This window comes from Chiloscyllium plagiosum, unplaced genomic scaffold, assembly GCF_037043375.1.
Source record: "Chiloscyllium plagiosum isolate Xiang-an unplaced genomic scaffold, Cpla_swu_hap1 HiC_scaffold_31, whole genome shotgun sequence".
Taxonomy (NCBI): domain Eukaryota; kingdom Metazoa; phylum Chordata; class Chondrichthyes; order Orectolobiformes; family Hemiscylliidae; genus Chiloscyllium; species Chiloscyllium plagiosum.
In genome coordinates, this window is record NW_028270169.1 from 38146458 (window position 1) to 38169257 (window position 22800).

General features: G+C 41.1%; 1 protein-coding gene across 1 annotated transcript in view; it reads left to right on the plus strand.

The window, feature by feature from the left end:
• The first annotated feature begins 1086 nt into the window (after positions 1–1086).
• Positions 1087–22800, plus strand: part of LOC122564096 (eosinophil peroxidase-like) — a 28662-nt gene continuing 6948 nt past the window's right edge. Inside the window, exons 1-10 of the mRNA XM_043718657.2 lie at positions 1087–1159; positions 5336–5429; positions 7155–7330; positions 8809–8941; positions 11003–11132; positions 11674–11880; positions 13651–14005; positions 16387–16547; positions 18336–18594; positions 20087–20257. Coding sequence (XP_043574592.2) covers positions 1087–1159; positions 5336–5429; positions 7155–7330; positions 8809–8941; positions 11003–11132; positions 11674–11880; positions 13651–14005; positions 16387–16547; positions 18336–18594; positions 20087–20257 — 1759 coding nt within the window. The remainder of the gene's footprint in view (positions 1160–5335; positions 5430–7154; positions 7331–8808; positions 8942–11002; positions 11133–11673; positions 11881–13650; positions 14006–16386; positions 16548–18335; positions 18595–20086; positions 20258–22800) is intronic.

Genomic DNA, 22800 nt, shown 5'->3' on the forward strand with positions numbered 1-22800 from the left:
CCCTCTGGCTGATGTGGTACAGAAATAATTTCTTATTCTCTGTTTAGTTTCTGCTGCGGCACTTTTATTGATGTTCTACTTTGCTTTTCTGATCACTTTTTCTATCTACTCTTTGTAATCATCCAGGCTAAGTGCTTTTTTTACTGCCTCCTGAATTTGTGAAATTATATCTGCTCTCTGTTTCCTTTTTGATTTGATTATTTAAGACTTCATTCAGTAGTTTAAACTTGCTTATTTAGAAAGGTATAATTCATTCTTATCCTTATAATTCAGCCATAGCTTCTTCAATGCTCATTTTATTTTATTTTTTAATTTAGTCCTTTTGTTCTGTTCAAATATATGACTCTTGGTTTTAGGTATATCTGCCTCTCAAATCATGCTATATATGAATACCACTTCCAGAGATGTTGCAAATTCTTGCCATGTAAACTTTAATAGACTGGGGATGAGGCTGAGAATGAACACAGTCAGATTATGCTGACGGGGAAGGGGAATCTCAGAGTTAATATGCTCCTTCATCAGAATGGTTACAAAAATGTAGGAGTACTATACAAACTGTGGTAAAAGTTTGGCCAGGCCCAAGTCTTATTTCAAAATCTGATGTGTTCAGATATTTAATTGTCATAGAGTCATAGAAGAGTTGCATGAAAGAGTTGCATAGAGTCATGAAAAGGATGACATTTGGATTAGCATGGCCTTGCCAACTGTTTCCAGTTCACCCAGTCCTATTCTCCCGCTCCTTTCCTATAACCTTATGCAATTTTGTCTCCAGCTGCTTTTCTGACTTCCATTTGAAAGCTGCAACTGAACGTGCCTCCAACATCGTCTCAAATTGTACCTTTCAGATCCTAACTTACTCACTGCATAAAACAGGGTTTCCTTACGTCACCACTGGTTGTTTTACCAATCAACATGAAAATCACAAAGAATTTTACCAATCACCTTAATTTGGTGCAGAGCTGTATATTTTCATGCTTCCTATCAGATTCCATAATAATAGGAACTTTGATGATCACTGTTTAAGGCTTCCAGCCTTACATTGATCTCTCAATCTATGTCTGACTCATGTAATGCACTTCTTTCAGAATGGCCCCTCTGTGGTCCTTCGGTGTGCTCCTTGCTGGATTTGTTCTGCTTCAGACTGATGGAATTCGTGCAGGTAAGAGACTAAACTGGCAATTCAAATCTTTCTCATGTACCCTGGCAGAGAAGGAGCGATTGAGCCTGACTCTCCAGACCTGCCTGACCTCACCACAGACCAGATGATACTGAGGCTGGCTCCCCAATTGTATTGAAATACCGGGCAGACTTTTTATGACATGGTGCATTGGTGCTTCCTTCCATCCTTACTATTTGTCCCAGCATTGTAGGTTGTTTATAGACAGAGTAAGATAACTAGAATAAGAAAATTATTCTACAGATACAGAATGATACAGAAGAACTTCTTAATAGCCAATCTTCAACAAATGCACAATCTTGTTCAACTTGATATGCCAAAGGAAATTGCTCACAGTCAGATATGAGTGAGTTTTGGACAAAGGGGTGAACAGCAAAGCAGGAATTTAATGTTAGGTAATGATGAGGGAATTTCACCTGACTCTCTCCAGCATTCAAATGGATTCATCATTTATTTTTTAGTTTAAAAACATCTTCCTTAAGTCAATTGATCGTGTTGATAAAAGCAAAATATTGCAGTTGTTGGAAATTTCAAATATAAACAGTTTTGGAAAAACCCAGCGGGTCAGGCAACATCTGTGGAGACGGAAACTGAATCGAGTACCACTTTTCTTTGGACTTTATTCTTAGATTGGTTAATGAATCATGTTAAAATCTGCAGCAAAAAAAAAATCAGATCAATTCTAAAATAAATACAAGCTGCAAACAATGAATATAGGCAGAGAGTTTCAGCTGAGGCTAATGATGAAAAGTACTCTGGGTGTAATCTGGTTTTGCTAAGGTGAAGTTATTCTGAAGTATTCTGTACAAGTTCATTAGGATCATGTGTCATGATGAAAATAATGAAGGTAAAATTTCCCATGAATCAATGCAAATATTAGAACAGTCAGAACCTCTAACACCACACTACACAGATAGATTACCAGGAAATTAATTAGTTCAAATATTGACAAACAATTCATCGGCAGCCAGATAAAGCAGGACACTGACTGATGCAACATTTTTGATTTCACTAGTTTTTTTGGCTTCAATAGTGATTGGCTTCAAATTTTACATTCCCAGTGCTGATCAATTAGTGGAATCTAAGTTAATTTTAATTGAATTTAATCTAATTACTACAGTAGGAGAAATAAATCTGGGTAGGCAGTTTCAATTAATTGCTGAACACTGAGAGAGAGAACAATTGAAGGGGGAACTGTAATTGATAATGGAACAAGATATAATTGATCATAAAGAGGGGGCCAGATAGAATTGGAAGTGAGGAGGAGAGGATCTGAACTGTACAATGGGGCAAAGGGGAACTGGAATCTTCGAAGGAGGTGGGTGAGAAACTGCATTTTTCAGTAAAGGTGGGTGAAGCCATAATTTAGAGTGGGGAGATGCAATAACTTACAGACAGGAAAGTAGAAATTGTGAAGAAATGCAAGGCTGTTTCTATTCGACTGCCACAACCTTTCTCCTGGTAACACCACTGGAATTGCTCAAAGAGAATGCTGCTATTTTTGTCCTGCATTTCATTAAGTGGTGAGAACCTGGAAGCATTTTTTCTTATTCATTGGCAGGGTGTCAATGCGAAAGGCCAGAACCGGCATTTATTACCCAACACCCTAAAGGCCCTGAGGCCAACTAAAGGTCAACAACATCACTGTGGATCTTTTGCCCACACCAGACAAGGAAGGCATTAAAGGACATTAGTGAACAACTGGGTATTTTTTTCCTGACATCTATTTTATGATCACCATTAGACTCCTAATTACAGATATTTGTTGAATCCAAATTCCATTTTCTGCCAAAGCAGGATTCCAATTCAGGCCCTCAGCACATTGTCAGGGTCTTGGGATTCATATTCCAGTCATAATACCACTAGGCTATCATCTCCCCTAACTGGATTTGATCATCCTAATCTGAAACCTCACATGAGCCAGTCTATTTTGTGAAGGCTATGTCTTCACTGGAGGCTAATGGCGAAAACTATCATCTGCTGACTGAAGGCTTTAATGTCATTTACAAATTAGAGAACAGTACTGCCTGCACCAGTCAAAGTCAACACTGATCCAAACTTTTTTGTTCCTGGTTGCTTCCAAGCAACATCTTGCAATTTGTTTGTTTAGTCAGGCAGCAGCTGACCAGGCTGTCAGGAAGTTAAGGAGGGTTTCAAAAATCATATTTACTCAATGGAACCAGATAAAAAAAGAGAAAGAATGCTATTTATTCCTAAACTGGAAGACTTCTTACATTAGACTGAAGAACTGACAGCCTGCTCATGGGTCCCTGATATTTGAGTTGCTCGGTTTCTCAGTGCAGGCCTTCCGCTGAGGAATAACACATGTCCACTCCCATTTTCACATTTTAATTAGCAGTTGTTGTTTTACCCAGTATTGCTACTTTTGCAATAGGCAACTTCCGACAAAATGGGTGTCTTTGACCAGACTGACATGGTTAAGATGCCATAACAGTGTTGGTAAATGAGTAACAGGGTCTTGTAGAGCTAGATGTTATTAAAATGGCTGATCTCTTCCTGCAAGTCCTTGTATTATAGTAAGACAAAGTAAAGCTTTTTCAAAACAGAGAACTGCAGACGTGAAGATTTGAAACAAAAACAGAAATTGCAGGAGAAACTCAGTAAATCTGGCAGCATCTGTTTGAAGAAAGGAACTTAACATTTCAAGTTTGTTGACTCTTCATCGGAACCATTCTGTCTTTGAAAAGTTTTTTTTTTTCAGTTGTGCAAATTATAACAGTTACCCTGGAAGAAATGCTTCAGTATGAGTGAATTGCAATTCTTTTGGAGGGTGCATGAAGTTAAGAATACTGTTGATGGATATGGCTCAGTCTTTAGAAACCTTATTTTTCATCTTGATTAATTGTCTCAGTCGCTCCTGTCTCTCTGCCTGTAAAGAGTAAGAAATACTATACCATTTTAAGTGATGCATTTATCTACAAGCTACTTTTTCTCATTTTCTGTCCAAGTGTATATTAGGAAAATGTAATAATATTTGAGGACAATAAAAGTCAGCTGCTTAGCAATATTATAGGTGGCTTCATGTACTGACCTTTTTGCTCAATCCACCTTGTTTCTCACTCCAGAAAATGTTAATGCATCTAGAGTCATAGGGATGTACATCACAGAAACAGATCCTTCAATCCAACTCATCCATGCTGACAAGATATCCTAACCTAATCTAGTCCCATTTGCCAGCACTTGGCCCATATCCCTTTAAACCTTTCCTATTCATATATCCATCCAGATGCCTTTTAAAAGCTGTAATTGTACCTGCCTCCACCACTTCCTCTGGCAGCTCATTCCATACACACACCACCCTCTGTTGCCCCTTAGGTCCCTTTTAAATCTTTTCCCTCTCACCCTAAACCTATGCCCTCTAGTTCTGGACTCCCCCACACCTTGTCTATTTACCCTATTCATGCCCCTCATGATTTTATAAACCTCAATAAGGTCACCCCTCAGCCTCCGACGTTCCGGGGAAAACAGCCCCAGCATATTCAGCCTCTCCCTACAACTCAAACCCTTCAACCCTGGCAACATCCTTGTAAATCTTTTCTGAACCCTTTCAAGTTTCACAGCATTCTTCCAATAGGACGGAGACCAGAATTGCACACAATATTCCAACAGTGGCCTAACCAATGTCCTGTACAGCTGCAACATGAGCTCCCAACTTCCATAATCTATGCTTTGACCAATATTTACCTGTGACTCTACTTTCAAGGAACTATGAACTTGCACTCCAAGATCTCTTTGTTCAGCAACACTCCCCAGGACCTTACCATTAAATGTATAAGTCCTGCTAAGATTTTGCTTTTCCAAAATGCAGCACCTCACATTTATCTAAATTAAACTCCATCTGCCACTCCTCAGCCCATTGGCCCATCTGATCAAGATCCCGTTGTACTCTGAGGTAACCTTTTTTGCTGTCATCTGCGAACTTACTAACTATACCTCCTATGTTCACATCCAAATCATTTATATAAATGACAAAAAGCAGTGGACCGAGCACCAATCTTTATGGCACACTGCTGGTCACAGGTCTCCATTACTTGGTTCCATTTGCTTTATCTCTCTCTTTTTGAAGTAAATTTCAGATTAAAACCACCTTTGGTCTTTCCCAGCATGTTTGACTGAAAGTTGTTGTTTCTATTGTAGGTGATGACAAATTCCTGGGCAGCCCATTTGTACAAACAGCTTTACGTGAAGCCATTGAAAAGGTGGACAAAGCATATAAGGAGACCCGAATTATGTAGGTTCTTTGCTTCTGTAACAGTGTCATGTTGGCTTCTCCATGGAAAGCTCAACTCGTTGAAGTTGCATGGAATAAGAGCTATCATGTTCATGATGAGAACACTTTTTGTTTTCTGCTAATTTGTTCAAAGATCGGGTATGGTGCATAGTTAATGTTCTTCTCTCTATATTGACATTAAAAATTTAAAGGAATACTGTCACAGGTTAGGGACATTTGCAGAGGGTCCAGAGCAGGAAAGCTCCAGCACAATTGCTGATATTACAATGCAGGAAATACAACCAACACAATAACTTTAACTCAGGTAGTCATCAACCAGCTAGGATTTCCATTTCTGGTAACTGTTAGATACCGGAATATTGGGAATAATGAAGATATTTGGTATGAATAGGCCTGTAAAAAGTGCCTGCACTGTTGAATAATCTGCTAAAACTCATTAATGGTCAATTTTGTGAATTGGCCCATATTGGCCAGAGAATTAAGCTTGGCTTGATAGGGAAGTGTTCTGGAGAAAATTTACATGATAAAGAAGGTTTGCTGGAGTGATTATATTTGCATCGAATGATGCTCCATGAGATAAGGAAATCAGAAAGATTAATTTTCAACATTGCTGACTTTCCAGCAATAAATATTAATTTCTTTATCACAAGAATGCTATAAATTGGGCATACTGACCTCTGAGGCAGACTCTCATTCTATGTTTATGGTACATGAGCCTCTGCATTATGAGGGACACTTGCTCAGTTACAGTCAACCTATCCCAACTTCACTCAAAGAATAAAGTTCTTTAAGTATTTATAGCTGTGTACGATGACACCATATTCCCAGCCAGAATAATAATTAATTAATTCTTCAGTCAATCAGGAAGCTACTCTGCTACCATCATGGTTTTCTGTACTAACTGGAATTGGTTGGAGAGATCATTCTGCCTTGATCAGAAAGCATTGCTATATCTTTATTCATCAGTCCTATTTGTGAACATAAACTCTGTTTATCTTGGCAGTGCAATAGAGGAATTATAGGCATGTACTTCTTCTTGCATGCCTGGTGTTGGGAAATGTTTAGATTCAAGAGAGGCCATATGCTTCCTCAAGTCTATGTTCCAATTCACGAATCTGGACTTCCAAATCTAATCCACTTTCATGTGCTTCTCCATATTCCTTGATTACCCATGTCTAAAAATCTGCAGGTTGCTGTCTTAAATGTCTCAAAAACTGAGCATCCACTGTCTCCAGAGTAGAGAATCTCAAAGGTTCACAATTTGCTGAGAAAAGACATCTCATTCCGAAATGGTTCACCCCTTATACTGAGACATTGATACCTAGTTCTCCACTCTGCAACAGTTAAAAAAAAATCTCAGTATTTAGTCTGTCAGACCTATTAAGAGTTTTATATGTTTTGAAGCGATCACATTTCATACCTCTCTACTCCAGAGTATATGAACATACACTCAACTTCACGTTTTAGGGCAGACCTTTTATCCAGCGAATCAATCTATTGAATGTTTGTTGCAACTATTCCAAGACAAATACATCTTTTCTTGGTAAGGAGACCAAAATTACAACCAGTTAGCCAGGTGTGAATTCACTAAAGTCCTGTATAACAGCAAGTAAACTCCAATTGCTATGTACAGACAATTAGTTTGCATTTCTAATTCTTACAGTACTTCAGTCAGAATCTGAATTCCTCATTATCTCTGTCTGATCTCAGTCTATTATTTTCCAGCCAAAAACAGCAGCTAAGCAAAAGATCCTTGAAGCCTTCTGACCTCCTGCGTTTCTTCAAAACCCCAGTGGCAGAAACCAGGGTTGCAGTGCGATCAGCAGAGTACATGGAAAACACACTGCGCCTCATTCAGCAGCATGTCCATCGAATCCACAAACGCTCACTGAATGTAACAGGTCAGTTAGAGAACAAGGGACTGGGACCTGGAGCAGATACAGATGGGCTTCCATTGGCCCAGTCTCCTCCTTCTAACGTTCCCAGTGAATGATGGGTTGGTTTTAGAAATCCCTGTGATTTTACAAATCCATAACAAATGGTGCTATGTAGGATGACTCAGAAAAGCCGGGTTTGCAGGAGGATGATGCAGGCAGAGGTCAGGGTGAGTGTGAGCCAGGGCAGAACAGCGCTGGTGATTGAATTCAGTAAACCGAGATGCAATATCCTGTCTGATTTTTAGCAGCTTACCCTGCATTTTACCGGATTGCTCAGTTCAAGACTTGCTTCTTGTGTCAGATACCTGCCCCAGTGTTCTGCAGTCAGTCTGTCCCATCCTTTCAGCAGGAGCAGAATCAGGGTGCATTTCCTGGGTACCAGCTCCAGCTGTTGACCAATGTGAGAAGCTGTACTCTCATAAACATCTCCGGAAGCAGTCTGTTTCGAAGCTGGGGAGGGTCTCCCATCCAAGGGGATAGAAGAATAATGGACAGTCAGAGGTCGTAACCTCTAACAGTTCCAAAAACCGAGGAAACAAAACAAAGAACTAGATCATAGCGTTGCTTTCTCACGGGAGAGAGATGACTGGTGGTGAGTTTAACCTGAGGATCACCACACCTCAGGGGAGAGGAAAAGTTGAGAAGGAAAGTCTTTCAAAATAATCTCATCCAGTGTGGGAATTGAACCCACACTGTTCATTTCACACTACATTGCACTCCAGTTGTCCAGCCAACTGAGCTAGAACAAGCAAAGCAAAACCTACCAAAAGGTGAAAGATAGAGTCAAATGAAATGGAAAAATGTGCAAATGGCAAAAGGAAATCACAGAGGCAAAGAGTTAGAATGAGGAGAGATTGGTAGCCAACAAAAAAAACTACCCCAAACTCTTCAATGAACACTGAGATAGTAATATGAGGAGCAGGGGTTACCAGAGATAAAGGCAGGATTTACAGCTAGTTAGAATACATGATTGAGTTGTATTGCATCTACCTTTAAAACAAAATTCTGCCAATGTCACTATGAAAGAAGAAGTAATTGAGATGCTGGGTTGGTGTCTAATTAAAAATTCATGGAAGTGAGATATTTAGGTAAACCAGCTACACTAAACTTTGAAACATCGCCATGTTGTTGCTGAAGCCCATAATCACACAACACCAGGTGTTGTGTGATTTTTAACTTTGTCCACCTCAGTCCAGTACTGGCTCCTCCACGGCATGAAGCCCATAATCAGGAAATCTGATGTATGGAACATCAGCGTGGCTATATTACCAGGTCTGGAGGTGATGGTTATTAACAGTAGCAAGACAATTGGTTCAAGAATTTGTTAACTGTACCTGTATCTGCCCTTGCTGGATCAAAAAGTCAGAATATTGTCCAATGGGTGTAATTTGTGTGTGAATAACTCAGAGATCAGAACGGTAATGATTGTGTGTTTCCTGCAGATTTATTAGAGCCAGCTGACCTGGATGCCATTGCACGTATCACAGGCTGTCTAATCATACGTCAGCCCCCAACCTGTAAAACCGGCTGTTTTGAAAACCGATACAGGACCTTCACCTCTGTGTGCAACAACAGGTAGGAGCTGTTAGTGACAGCTGTCTATTTTTTCCACTTCAGTAATCAACTACCAATTGTAAAACTTGACTATATCCATTTTCATTGTAATGTTTATTATAATCAAGCTATAAGCCGAGTCTATAAAATAACACAGCCAATTCTTTTCAAGATCCCAGTGAGGAAAGGACAGATGCACACTTCTATAAAGACTATGTTTCTGTGCATTTTCATGTAATGATTCATTCAGAATTCCTGATGTAGTGAGATTTGGCCTTGGTCTTAAATAATGACAAAGGACCTCAAAGAAGTTAGGATGGGTCCCAGTGCCTTTAAAAGAAACCCAAGTTCCTAAATAATTGAAGAATTAATTTTGAAAATGTCAATAAATGAATATGGGTGTAGCTCTTAAATCAATTAATTCTGTGGCAGATTCCACAGTCAATGTACTTTGAATGAGATTCAAAAAACAATTAAGTAAATTCTAGTGCACTTAAACCAACTCAAAATGAACTCCAATAATTCATATTAGACCTTAAATGTAATAAAAATGTAAAATTAATGATAATCTAAATATCAATGGCTTGTCAGGGATTGATTAACTCAGTGGGCTTGTTTATTTAAAGCAATAAAATACATTGTAAGTTAAAAAGCAGACATTATAGATGAGCAATTGATTTTGGTGATAAATTGTCAGGCAGGGATGCAATTTTGTACACAAACAGCTAATGGAATCTTTAAAGATGAATTCTCTTAAAGGCAATGTGTACAGAAACGTCACAAGGTCCTTCGCAGGAACATTATGAAAGCAAAGTTAGAAACTGGATGACCAAAAGCTTATTCAAGAATTTAAGTTTTAAGGAGAATCTTAAATGGAAAATAAGAAGGGGTAGAGACAGGAAGATTTAGGAAGGGGAATTCCACAGCTTGGAGATTTTTCCCTGCTTTATTCACCTGCTCCTGGAGATTTCAGGCTGCAGGTTCTTTGTATTTCTAATAAAACCAACAAAAATTTTCATAACTTCCATCTATGATGAATTTGTTTTAATTGTTCTTCAGTTATTGGCATTTTTCCACATTCAAACACAAGTCCAATATTTCTTCCATTTCTGAAGTTACCTTTACAAAGCATAACTTCCATGATTGTGCCAAGAATAACTTCATTAGGTCTTGACCTTCCATAAAACTTAGGTCTTTGTAAACTGCTGTCACACTACTGGTCAATGTTCCTTCTCTCAAGGCACCTTTTGAACCTCTGCTGGGCTCACAATTTTTCCAGCTGCTTTTCATTTTACCAATACAATGCTCAAGGTTCTTTTAATCTTTCTTATTGTTTGGTCAGAGTTCCAAATTCAGCATCTACCTAACTCTTCTTCCTTATTACACTTACACTTCAGTGAAATCAGCCTGGATTCAAAATGATGAAGTCTTTTTACTCTTTCTCCAATTATAAAATCCATTTTGGAATCAAGGTATGACAATTTCTTGGATTGTCTCAACCCATCTCCGCTTCTTCTCAGTTTTAGTGTGGATTATTGTGTGGACTTTGGAACTGAACTTGAGGCCCTCAATGATGATTGAATTGACTGTTGACATTTTCTAATATTCTAATACTAATGGCTATGAACTCCAATAAATGTGCTGATGTTACAGATAAAGGCCATCAGTTACGTTTAAACGAGCTTCATGTTTGTTATTGCCATGAGTATTAGTTTGGTAAATGGCTGGAAAGGGCCAATTGCTGATTGGTTCCCTGTTCTCCACCCAAGGTGATTCCCCTTTTTAATGAAACCAATGGGAAGGGAGAGCAAGTGAGGTGAGCAATCCTTCCCAAAATAACAACTAGCTCTGAGCTGTTTAGATCAGGGACAATAATCATTTATGAATTCTGCTTAAAGGCATTTTGTTAATTACTATGTTAAATGAAAGGAAATTTCTGCAGAAAACTTCCAGCAGTCACTTGCTGTTAGTCCTTCACTTATCGCAATACCAGTTGTGCCAGTTCCCCTCAAACTAATTTCTTCTTTTGGATCAGGTGTCCTGCGTGTAAAGAAATGAATGTTTTGTTTTTCTGATTTCCAGGAGGAAGCCTCGTCTGGGATCATCCCACACTGCACTCACCCGATGGCTCCCACCTCGCTATGAAGATGGGTTTTCACTTCCACTGGGCTGGACTCCAAGCAGACGAGTATCAAGATTCACTCTGCCACTGGTAACTATGCACACTTCAGGCAGAAATAAATCTGGTTCACTGAAAAACCTACTCTCAAATGTATTGAACCCCACCTTCCAGGAAGCAGGCAGTGGGTGTGTTAGTACAGTGTCCTTTCACTTAGCAATAAATCCAATCCAGTCAGATGGGATGAAGCTCATTTCTCTCTTTTTATCCTGTAACATTCCTTTATGACTTATCCCTGCATCGAATTAACCCAATTCCTAGAGAGTACAGGCACAGAACAAAGTATTGTTCCCTAATGCAGTGCAAACCGGCTGCAGGTTTGCAGTTTCATTTGGAAAGACCACACTGCAGACCAATTGTGAAATGGTCTGTCTGTGAGACAGTCAAAGATCATTTCCATCTTCGTTTGAGTATCTCTGGCGCTGCTGTGATGAGGTTCCAGCCTTCAATAGTATTCCCTTATTTACTAACACAGCACAGAGAATAGCAGATGAGCATGCCGAAAAGGTGGTGTGATGATAGATTAACCTTTGTATTGTTTTCTTGTAATGAAGGTATTCTATTTCTCATCCAGGCTCGCCAAGTGTCAAATACAATCCTGAGAACACCCAATGAAGCCGTAGTCATGGATACAGAAAACTCTCACATGCTAATGCAGTGGGGTCAGTGGCTTGATCATGATTTGAGCTTAAGCCCTCATTCTCCCAGCATCCAGACCTTCAATGATGGCATTGACTGTGAAAGAACCTGCGTTCAAAGAAATCCCTGTTTCCCAATACGGGTGAGAGCTCTGTTCAACTTCATTCTGAAATAGCGTTTTGAGTCTTCACTCTGATTTCCTGAATAGAATGAAAGAAATCCTGGATCAATAATCTATCCAAGTATTCTTGGACAAAATCATCCAACAAACACAAAATTCACCCATAGCCAAATTATCTGATGATAATAATTTGGCAAATTATGTTTTTCAAGACATGTATGTAATGGGCTAAAATTTTTCTGAAGCAATTAAAGAGGAGAGTCCTAATTTATAGACATCTCCCAGAACACTAAGAAACTCACTAGTTCTCACTAAAAAAAAAAGGCCATTGATTCTTTCTTATCCATCTGAGTTAGCTGATGATGCTCCAATTGAATCAGAGTCAAGAAGTATGGCGCTTGAAAAGCTTATGGAGGGCTTTTGGTCGAAATGTTGACTCTCCTGCTCCTCGGATGCCGCCTGACTGGCTGTGCTTTTCCAGCACCACACTTTTTGACTCTGATCTCCAGCATCTGCAGTCCTCACTTTCTTCCAATTAAATCAGAGTCCAATGGGAGGTGAGAGCTGTAGAAATCAATGAAAATTGATTGGCTGTAATTAATGTTTGCTGGTACCCTATTGGATCTAAGGTCAACGTAACTAACAAGTTAATAGATTACTTGTCGGCTCAGTTTCCTGTGGACAACTAGCTCCTGGCAGACGAAATTTTCAGCGGAAAATATTTAGACCCATTATTTGCAAGGGCAGAGGATCCAATACACGAATACACTGCACTCCAAGGCTGAGATTTTACATGGCAATGGTATGTTTTCCACCATCCTTTCCTGAAGTGAATGTCTGGGGCTGCCCCTGGCTCCACCAGCTCTGGTAAACATAACTGAATTTTACATTGTGCAGAGAATTAATTTCCTCAAGTTGTTGTCTCCACTTCATCAAATCTATTTTTGTTCATTGTTAAGTTCAACAGATACCTCCCACAGCGAACATCTCCCACCAAAATCAGAGGGGCAATAATTCTTCAGTCCTTGTAGCACCACTAAGAATGGTGGTGACTGATGGGAGTGCAGCCAATCCCAGAACAGAATATCATAGGTAGGGTCGGACTCAACAAAGTCAATAAGAAAGGTAATGTTGAGTATACTGGTGATCATGATTGCAGGAGTTCGACGTTTGAGGAGCCATGGCTGTGCCAGAAGGATGTCCCTCTGTGCAGTATAGGGCAGCTGATCAGAAGGGACCCCTCCCCCCCCCTTCATTCAAGTTCACTGGAAGGCAATGTAGCATGACTGGATGTGGCTGAGTGCTCATGTGCCAACAGAGAAAGGCCTTCAATTAATCAATATTTGACTACTTAGGGACCCCAAGGAAGCACAAGCTGTTCACTATCAACCCCGCTTTCCATCCATCCACAGCAAAATGCCAGTAGCACTATGGGAGTAATAGACATGGCAGATTTTATACCCTACTTCTTCAGGAGTGCAAAATTCCAGGTCTATTCCTTTAACCTTTACTATTCTGATGGCCAATATCTCCAGTTTGTACCATACTATACCGTATTAAACCTTAGCAGTAGAGGAATTGTTGCAGCGTGGCCAAAGTTTTTACCCTGTAACTCCAGACAGAAACTTCACTTCATTCTCTGTGTTCTACAGCGAAACGATTTTACTGCCTAACTAGCTGCAATATCACTAATCTGCTCAGCACGAAGCTCCTTTCTATTCCTCTTATTAATGTTTATAGAACAGTTTGTGGTTAATTGTTTCTGAAAGTACTCTGCATCTTTCCTAACAGATCCCTCCAAATGATACCAGGATCACAGATCCTGACACATGCTTGCCTTTCATCCGGTCAGCTCCTGCATGTGGCAGTGGTGAGCTGGGTGCATTATTTGGAGATGTCAACACTCGTCAGCAGATCAATGTACTTACATCTTTCATTGATGTGAATGAAGTCTATGGCAGCACGGACTGTGTGGCCAACAAACTCAGAAACCTCACTAATGAGCTTGGCCTGATGGCTGTCAACGAGGAATTCTCTGACAATGGACGAGAATATTTACCATTTAACACCTTGTCAAGCAATCTTTGTGGAAATATGGCGGAAAGTTGTTTCACAAGTGAAAATTCAACTCCATGTTTTCTAGGTGGTGAGTAGCAGGAAATCCTGTCCCATGCTACCTTCAAATGGGATATTCCTTCCATATACACAGCCTTACAATGGTTTAACAGACATTGTAGGAATTTACTTAGAAAGGTGTGAGTCAATATTGTTGTAAGAATTGGTTGAACAGCAAGAACTGTACTCCAGACCTTGCGTGGGTGCGTGCACGTTCTGAATTGGAAGAACATCAGCTGCCATATTGATAAGCATACAGATAAAAGCACCAAATTCTGGGCTGATGTTCCCAGATTATAAGTGGTTCTGCCAGTCTCTGTATAATACAGCTTTTGCCTGCTTCTGCAGTATGTCCAGAGTCTGTGTAGAAATCCAAAACTACTGTGCAGCCCTGTGCTGCCTTTTCTCCTAGTAGTCATGGGCAAGTGAGGCAGATCAACAAACCATTGAGGTTGAAAATGGGTAATGCTAACAGCAGTACTTAGTTAGGCCAGCACTTTCTGTTTTCATTTCAGATTTCCAGAATCTGCAGTATTTTGCTTTTAGTTGAATGTTACAGAAGTTATTTGGAAATGTGTTTATGACTGTTTAAAGCCCCAAGCCCCTTTCTTCACCTAGAAACTGGGAACAATAAATTCATTTTTGTCCCCCCCAATTCTCAGAACCACAGATCTCAGTAGCATCTCTAATTCATGGTTCATTGTTTATGGACTCAATATTAGTATGTGTCATGGAGAAATAAGAGCTCAAGTATCCTAATGAGATTTAAAAGGAAATGCAGGATTGACTTATAAATCAGATGTCAAGAGTATGGTGCTGGAAAAGCACAGCAGGTCAGGCAGCATCCAAGGAGCAGGAAAATCGATGTTTCGGGCAAAAGCCCTTCATCAGGAATGAGGCTGTGGGCTAAGGGGGTGGTGAGATAAATAGGACAAGGGTGGGGCTGTGGGGGAAGGTAGCTGAGAGTGCGATAGGTAGATGGAGGTGGGGGTAAAGGTGATAGGTCAGAGAGGAGGGTGGAGCTGATAGGTAGGAAGGAAGATGGACATGGTCATGAGGGCAGTGCCGAGTTGGAAGGTTGGAACAGCCATAAGGAGGGTGGGAGGGGAAATGAGGAAGCCGATGAAACCCACATTGATGCCATGGGGTTGGAGGGTCCTGAGGTGTTCTTCCTCCAGGCCCAGGACCTGCATGTCCTCGGCGGAGTGGGAGGGGGATTTGAAATGTTCGGCCATGAGGCAGTGAGGTTGGTTATTGCAATCTGAAGCGTTCTGCAAGTAGGTGTCCTGTTTCCCCAATGTAGAGGAGACCGCAGCGGGTGCAACGGATACAGTGAATGACATGTGTGGAAGTGCAGGTGAAACTTTGATGGATATGCATGGCTCCTTTAGGGCCTTGGATGGAGGTGAGGGGGGAGGTGTGAGCGCAGGTTTTGCAATTCCTGCGGTAGCAGGGGAAGGTGGCGGCGGGGAGGGTGGGTTGTTGGTGGGCGTGGACCTGACGAGGGAGTCATGGAGGGAAAGGTCTTTACGGAAAGCAGGTAGGGGTGGGGAGGGAAATATATCTCTGGTGGTGGGGTCTGTTTGTATGTGGCAGAAATAGTGGAGGATGATGCAATGTATACGGAGGTTGGTGGGGTGGAAGGTGAGGACCAGGGGTTTCTGTTGTCGTTGTGGTTGGAGGGGCGGGGTTCGAGGGACGAGGTGCGAGAAGTGGATGAGATGCACCCCCTCGGCTCACAGCTTTATTCCTGATGAAGGGCTTTCACCCGAAATGTCGATTCTCCTGCTCCTCAGATGCTGCCTGACCTGCTGTGCTTTTCCAGCACCGCACTCTCAACTCTGATCTCCAGCATCTGCAGTGTTCACTTTCACCTTAAAAATCAGAAGGACAGATATGGACTTTTGATGTCCAGAAGGAGACCAATGGATCATCTTGAGTAGGACAAAAAACAGAGGTAAAACCTGGCTTGTTGCAGAGATAGAGAGAACAATTTCGCACATGAAAAGTGAAATGAATGAGAGGAAAGATCCTGTTAGCTAAGATGGTAGATGGTAAGAGAGTGAAAGGACAGAAGTCAGCTACATTTTTGAAAACTCAGAAGAGAAGATTTCTCATTGAGAAGTGCAATCATGTTTTGTGTTGGGCCACAGTTGTTAAAAATAGATGCGGAGACCCACTTTAAACTTTACTAAGGATGATTCATTGTTGCTATATTGAAGGGGTAGCACAATCCAGTTGTGAGAATGCTCTCTAAGGTTCATTCTCATGTTTCCTTAAACCCCTTGTTCTCCTGTTCATACTGCTTCAGCTAATCCATACTCAGGGATCTATTCTGTTGGATATTTCTCTATGCCTCTGTCTCTATCATTAACAAGACAATGGTGAGCCCAACACTGATCCTGTTCACAGGGGATGTACGTGTCAATGAACAACTGGGGTTGACAGTTATGCACACATTATTTCTCCGGGAACACAATCGTTTAGCGAGAGAGTTGAAGAAGCTGAACCCTCACTGGAGCGGAGAAACAACCTATCAGGAAGCGAGAAAGATTCTGGGAGCTTTTCAGCAGGTACAGAGAAAATGTCACTGGTAACGTCACGGTAATTCAACTCACTAACTAAATTCCAAATCCCATCACAGAAAGTTGTGGAAATGTATTTTAAAAATGTATAAGTTTGCAGTATCATCAGATTTTGAAAAGTAACCCTTTCACCCTGACCAGGTCTGGCATGCATGCAACATCTCATCTTCCCAGGGGAACACTCTTAGGTAGGATTTAATTAAGTCTGTGATAGGGTTAGAGTTAAGGTTTAAGGTTAGGTTTAGGGTCCAAAGAATGGATTGTATGTCAATCTCCCATCTCTCCCACATTTAAGATGCCTGACAAACTAGACCCATGAATGAACTTTGCTCAGTCATGGTTGGTTATCAATTAGGCTCATAAATGATGCTTTTGGCACCAATTATCATGAGCCCGATAGAGTTTCCTGCTGCCTCAAGAATTAAGTTTAAGTAGCACTGCTTTCTCATACGTACATGCTTGCCTACAGTCTTTTGGAGGTGATAAGGGGATGGAGAAACCATGTGGGTTCTCCTTCAGTGGCACTTCATGCCCTGCCAAGGGACCTAATATCACTGAGAGAATTGTTTCCTGAAGACAAGTCTTCTATTCTCACTTACAACTCCTCTGCCCCCTTTTCCTTATCTCATTACCTGTCAGCCCACTTTTAGCCCTCACCTTTGGTGTGGGTTCAATCATTGATCCTGGGCATTGATTGGCAACTGGCCCTGTTCCTGGTGGTATCAACAACAATGATGTGATGTTGACCTCTAATTGACTGGGAGCTCTAGGCTAGTAATGCTTTCCAAGCCCAGGTCCAATATCCCAGTGAAAACCCACTAATGCCAGGTTAAGTTCATGAATTCAACATTCCTAAAGGAAGAGCGAACTGGGACTACCACCAGGTTTCCATGAGCAGGCACGACTAAAGTTGCCATCAATAAATCCATCCAAGATCACCATTACTGATACCAAACATATTTCTAGATTTATTTACTAAGTACATTTAAATAATCTACTGTCATTGGATGAACTCAAACCTCCAGAGCATTAAACCAGGCCTCTAACTACTAGATCAGGACCATAACTACTTGGAAACCACTGGATATTGATGATAATAGTCACAGAGAGAACAATTGAGTGGATTCCAGATCTACCTTGTGGAAAGTTTATGGAATCAAAACTTGTTTTCTTTGGGAGACAAAGACAGGTCAAGGTGTGCTTGATGAAAATTATGAGGGGATTTGGCAAAGGTCCACGCAGGCAAGTTACTTACAATGCATAAAGTTGCAAATCACAACAGGAAACTCAAAATTAATATTAAAGAATACTAGGACGAGCAAGTCCTGTTGTGTGAAAGATTTCAACATAAAGATAAATGGAGTTGGGGACTAAGATACCTGGGAGGAACTTGAAACTGAGAGTGGTTGCCAGGTGAGGTCAGACAGGAAATGTCCCTGTTCAGGCATCAAATGGCCTGTTGTGTTCTGTGAGTTCTCCTTGTTGAGGTAAAAGGCTGAACTTAACAATTTCAGCTCCTAAACCGGATTGTTACTTCCTGAAGTCTCATTACCTGCCCAGGTCTCGGGTAAACGGCAATTTGCTCTCACTCTCACTCCCAAACCTCAAAAGTGGCAGAACCTTAATCCTTCTGTCTATGCCAGAGCTAAAACCAATAACACCCAGCGACAAACAGATCATTTTCGAGCCCAACACTTACTCATCTCTTTCCAGGTTATTATTTTTAGATCTCATAATACTGATTACTTTTCTATTTCATGTTTCTCAATGTTACAGATAATAACCTACAAAGAATATCTTCCCCTGGTAATCGGAGACGAGGCAACACAAATATTTGTCCCATCTTATGAAGGCTATAATGACTCTGTCGATCCCGGTATTGCCAATGTTTTCTCAACAGCATGTTTACGTCTTGGTCATCTCATGATTAAACCACTGGTGTTCCGCCTTAATGAAAACTACCAGGAACACCCTCAATTTGGAAACATTTACCTGCACCAGGCTTTCTTCACTCCCGAGAGATTGATCCAGGAAGGTAGGCAAAATCTTTAATATGACGGCAGCAATTTCATCCTGAGAGATTGCAGTGAGACTGAGAGCATCCTTCCACTGCAGTAATGGGCAAATAGTCTCATGATTACACTATAACTAGATTCTAGCTGTAAGTGGATAAATTTAATCCTGGAAAAATCAGCACCTCCAACAGTTAATGTTTATGTCCAGAGCTCTGGAAGATGGGAAGATAGAGTAAAAAATGAAACAAAAACAGAAATTGCCAGAAAAGCACAGCAGGTCTGGTAGCATCTGTGGAGAGAAATCAGGGTTAATGTTCCAGGTCCAGTAACCATTCTGATGGCAGCGAGGTAGATGTCAGGATATATGCAGAGAATGGGGTGGGGAGGGGGTAAGGAGTAAAGGATAGGTGGGGATAGAGCCCAAAGAGAGAGAATAATTGGACAGACGAAGGAGTGGATAACAATCTGGCTAGGAGGGTGAATAGCTATTAATGGAGACAGTTAGTGACTAACAATGGATTGTGTGTATTAGCAGAATATGTGATAACAAGGCCTGGTGTGTGGGGTTCAGGGTAAGGACATGGGAGAGCTCAAGCTCAATACTGAGTCCAGAGGGCAACAGAGACCCCAAGCAGAAAATGAGGTGCTGTTCTTCCAGCTTACTTTATTGAAGCACTGCCTCAAACCTGAGAAAGAGATATTGACCACTGCCCCTTTGTATGGCTGGTGTCCTTCCCTGGTCTGTTTATGCTCAGTCCTGTAAGGCAAACAGCAAGTAACCTTTGTGCTGCCTCCTCATTTAAATGAATAGAACAACAAAATAGGCATGAGCTGTGCTGTTGGTTGATTGAATATTACAAAAGGAGTCAGCAAAGAACTGCATTCACATACAAAGCTTCTATTAATTGCCTGTACTGTAAAGTTAAAGGTAGCGAAGGTAGGAACAGACTTGAGACCCCCAGATTTACTGATTCCATATTGGAGGCCTTGAAAATGTTAAATCAATTGGCCAATGCCAGTGAACAAAAGAATATGGGGCTAGTACAGGAAAATGGAACTCATATGAAAAGACAGCCATGATTACATTGAATAATAGTTAAAAATCACACAACACCAGGTTTAATTGGAAGCACTAGTTTTCGGAGTGCCGCTCCTTCATCAGTTGGTGGATGAACCATCATGGGCATGGACCTGAGTTCCCTGAATATGCAGCGTTCCCAGGATCACGATTCATTAACCACCTGATGAAGGAGCAGTGCTCTGAAAGCTAGTGCTTCCAATTAAACCTGTTGGACTATAACCTGATGTTGTATGATTTTTAACTTTGTACACCCCAGTCCAACACTGGCATCTCCTAATCATTGAATAATAGGACTAACTGAACCGTTTAAAGAGGCTGCTCCTATTTCTTATGCTTTTAAATACTGATGCTCAATTGCACATTAAAAAGCAGGATTAGAACTAGGAAATGGATTAAGACATCCTGTTTGACTGTTTGCTGTCTGGTACTAGGTGGAGTTGATCCCCTCATGCGAGGATTGGTGGGTAGTCCAGCTAAATTGCAGACACAAGGTATGATGATGCACGACGAATTGCGGGAGAGACTGTTTGAACTAACCTCCCGGTTAGGCATGGACCTGGGTGCCCTGAATTTGCAGCGTTCCCGGGATCACGGGCTCCCAGGTAAGTGGAAAATAAACACTGGGTAGACTCCAAAATGCAAATTTGTAAAAATGTGAAGTATTACAAGAATTTCAGTGTCTGGAGCCACATTATCAAGAAACCAGCAGGAACATATTGGTTACAGTCCCTGAGATAAACTGATTTCCCTCAACAATGATGTGGAAAGGTAGATGTGAATATTGGTGTCCAGTGCAGGTTAGCGGAGAGCAATCTAGTCTGTGGAAAAACACATTCATCCAAACACTTTGATCTATATGTCAGTTAATCATATTTATCCAGGTATCTTGTAGTATCGAGGCCAACAAACAAACAGAAGTTGAACAACCAGTAAAACAGTCACAACTTTAATTGTTCAAGTAAGCGAGCCACTTAACACTTAGTTACAGTATCTTCTCTGTTTGTCTCAAGACCCACCAGATCTATCTCTCATATTTGAACTTGGATGGGTTGGTGAAGCTTGCAAGGTTTTCTTTATCTCTCTCTGTCAGTCTTCCTCTGCAGAAGATGGGCGGCACGGTGGCACAGTGGATAGCACTGCAGCTTCACAGCGCCAGAGACCTGGGTTCAATTCCCGCCTCAGGCGACTCTTTGTGTGGAGTTTACATATTCTCCCCGTGTCTGCGTGGGTTTCCTGCGGGTGCTCCGGTTTCCTCCCACAATCCAAAAATGTGCAGGTTAGGTGAATTGGCCATGGTAAATTGCCCGTAGTGTTAGGTGAAGGGGTAAATGTGGGGGAGTGGGTCTGGGTGGGTGGCGGGTCGGTGTGGACTTGTTGGGCCGAAGGGCCTGTTTCCACACTGTAATCTAATCTAATCTAAAAGATCAGAAGTTACATGACACCAGGTTATAGTCCAACGGGTTTATTTGAAATCACAAGCTTTTGGAGCACTGCACCTTTATCAGGTGAAGACACTTCCCTTGACAAAGGACCATGTTCCAAAAGCTTGTGATTTCAAATACACCTGTTGGACCTATAACCTGGTGTCATGTGACTTCTGACCTTGTCTACCTCAGTCCAACACCAGCACCTGGACATCATTCCTCTTGGGTGAAACATCTCTGTTGGTGGACTTTCTGCCGCTTTTCCAAGGCCAAATCCAGGATTATTTATCAATCCTGCACATTTTGTGAAGGTTCAGATGAGCCCTCCAGTCTGAGTGCAGTCCTTAATCATTAGAGATTGTTTCAATGTTCCATTCTCGGGAACAGTAATACCTTTGATTGTTTGAATTCCTTCCTGTATTTTCTTGTCCTTACAGGTATTATAGATTATAGATTTGGAAACTGCTGCTGAAGGAGGCCAACTTAGTTAATATATTCCATCTTGTGTATGCTACATATTGCTGTCCATATGTGCTATTCATAGAGAGCACAAATGTTTCATAGAGCTTATCAAGTGGATTAGTTTATTCTGTATTGTATTCATCTCCTAGAGTATTGTTGCCGGAGCGGCACTCATCCAGGCCAGTAGAAAGTATTTCATCACACTCGTGATTTGTGCCTTATGTACATGGTTGACAAGCGCTGGGGAGTTAGAGGTGAGGTACTTGCCTCAGAAATGCCAGCACCTGATTTGCTGTTAATGACAGTATTTATCTTGCTGGCGTCATTCAGTTTCTGGTCAATAGTAATCTCCCACGAAGTTGCTGACTGTTAGATGATCATAATATGATTGAATGTCATGGGGAGATAACTAAATTCCTGTCTTTTGGAAACAGTCATTGCCTAGTACTTGGGTGGTACAAGAGTCCCTTGCCACTTGTTAGTCCATTGTTCACTGCAGATGAACTATTATAGATTGTGTCATCATACCAGAGTAATTACTCCAGGCTCTGGACTAAGTAATTCCAGTCTGTTACCAGTACATGTTCCAGAGGGTGCCAGTGAAGGAAGCAGTTTATGGCATTGCAAAATGAGTGCTTTAAAATGTGGCTGTTTGTCAAAAGAACTTCCAAGGATCAGTCATAAATTGAATATGGTAGTCCATGGTGTATGAACTGACAACTCTTGTATTCACACATCATTTGCCAGCTCTTCATATCTTCAGACATTGCCATAATAGACAGACGCTAAGTAGAAACTTTTCAATCACTCTACACACATCTCTTTCTGGTTATGGTGAGACACAAGTAATAAGTTTTTACATTCAATGACGCTTTGCTCACTTTGTTTCAGAAAGGCATTGACAGAGCACTAGCAGCAAATCATTAGCCAACCATCAAACCTCAGGCATTGTGCACCCATAAACCAAAGTTTGTTGTGTTTTTTTTTCTGGTATAACCATCCTAACTTTGAAACATTTCACCACTTCAGTTTTAGAGTTATAGAGTCAGAGAAATGTACAGCATGGAAACTGACCCTTTGGTCCGACTCATCCATGCCAACCAGATATCCCAACCTAATCTAGTCCCATTTGCCAGCACCCGCCCCATATCCCTCCAAACCCTTCCTATTCATATACCCATCCAAATGTGTTTTAAATGTTGCAATTATACCAGCCTCCACCACTTCTTCTGGCAGCTCATTCCATACATGCGCCACCC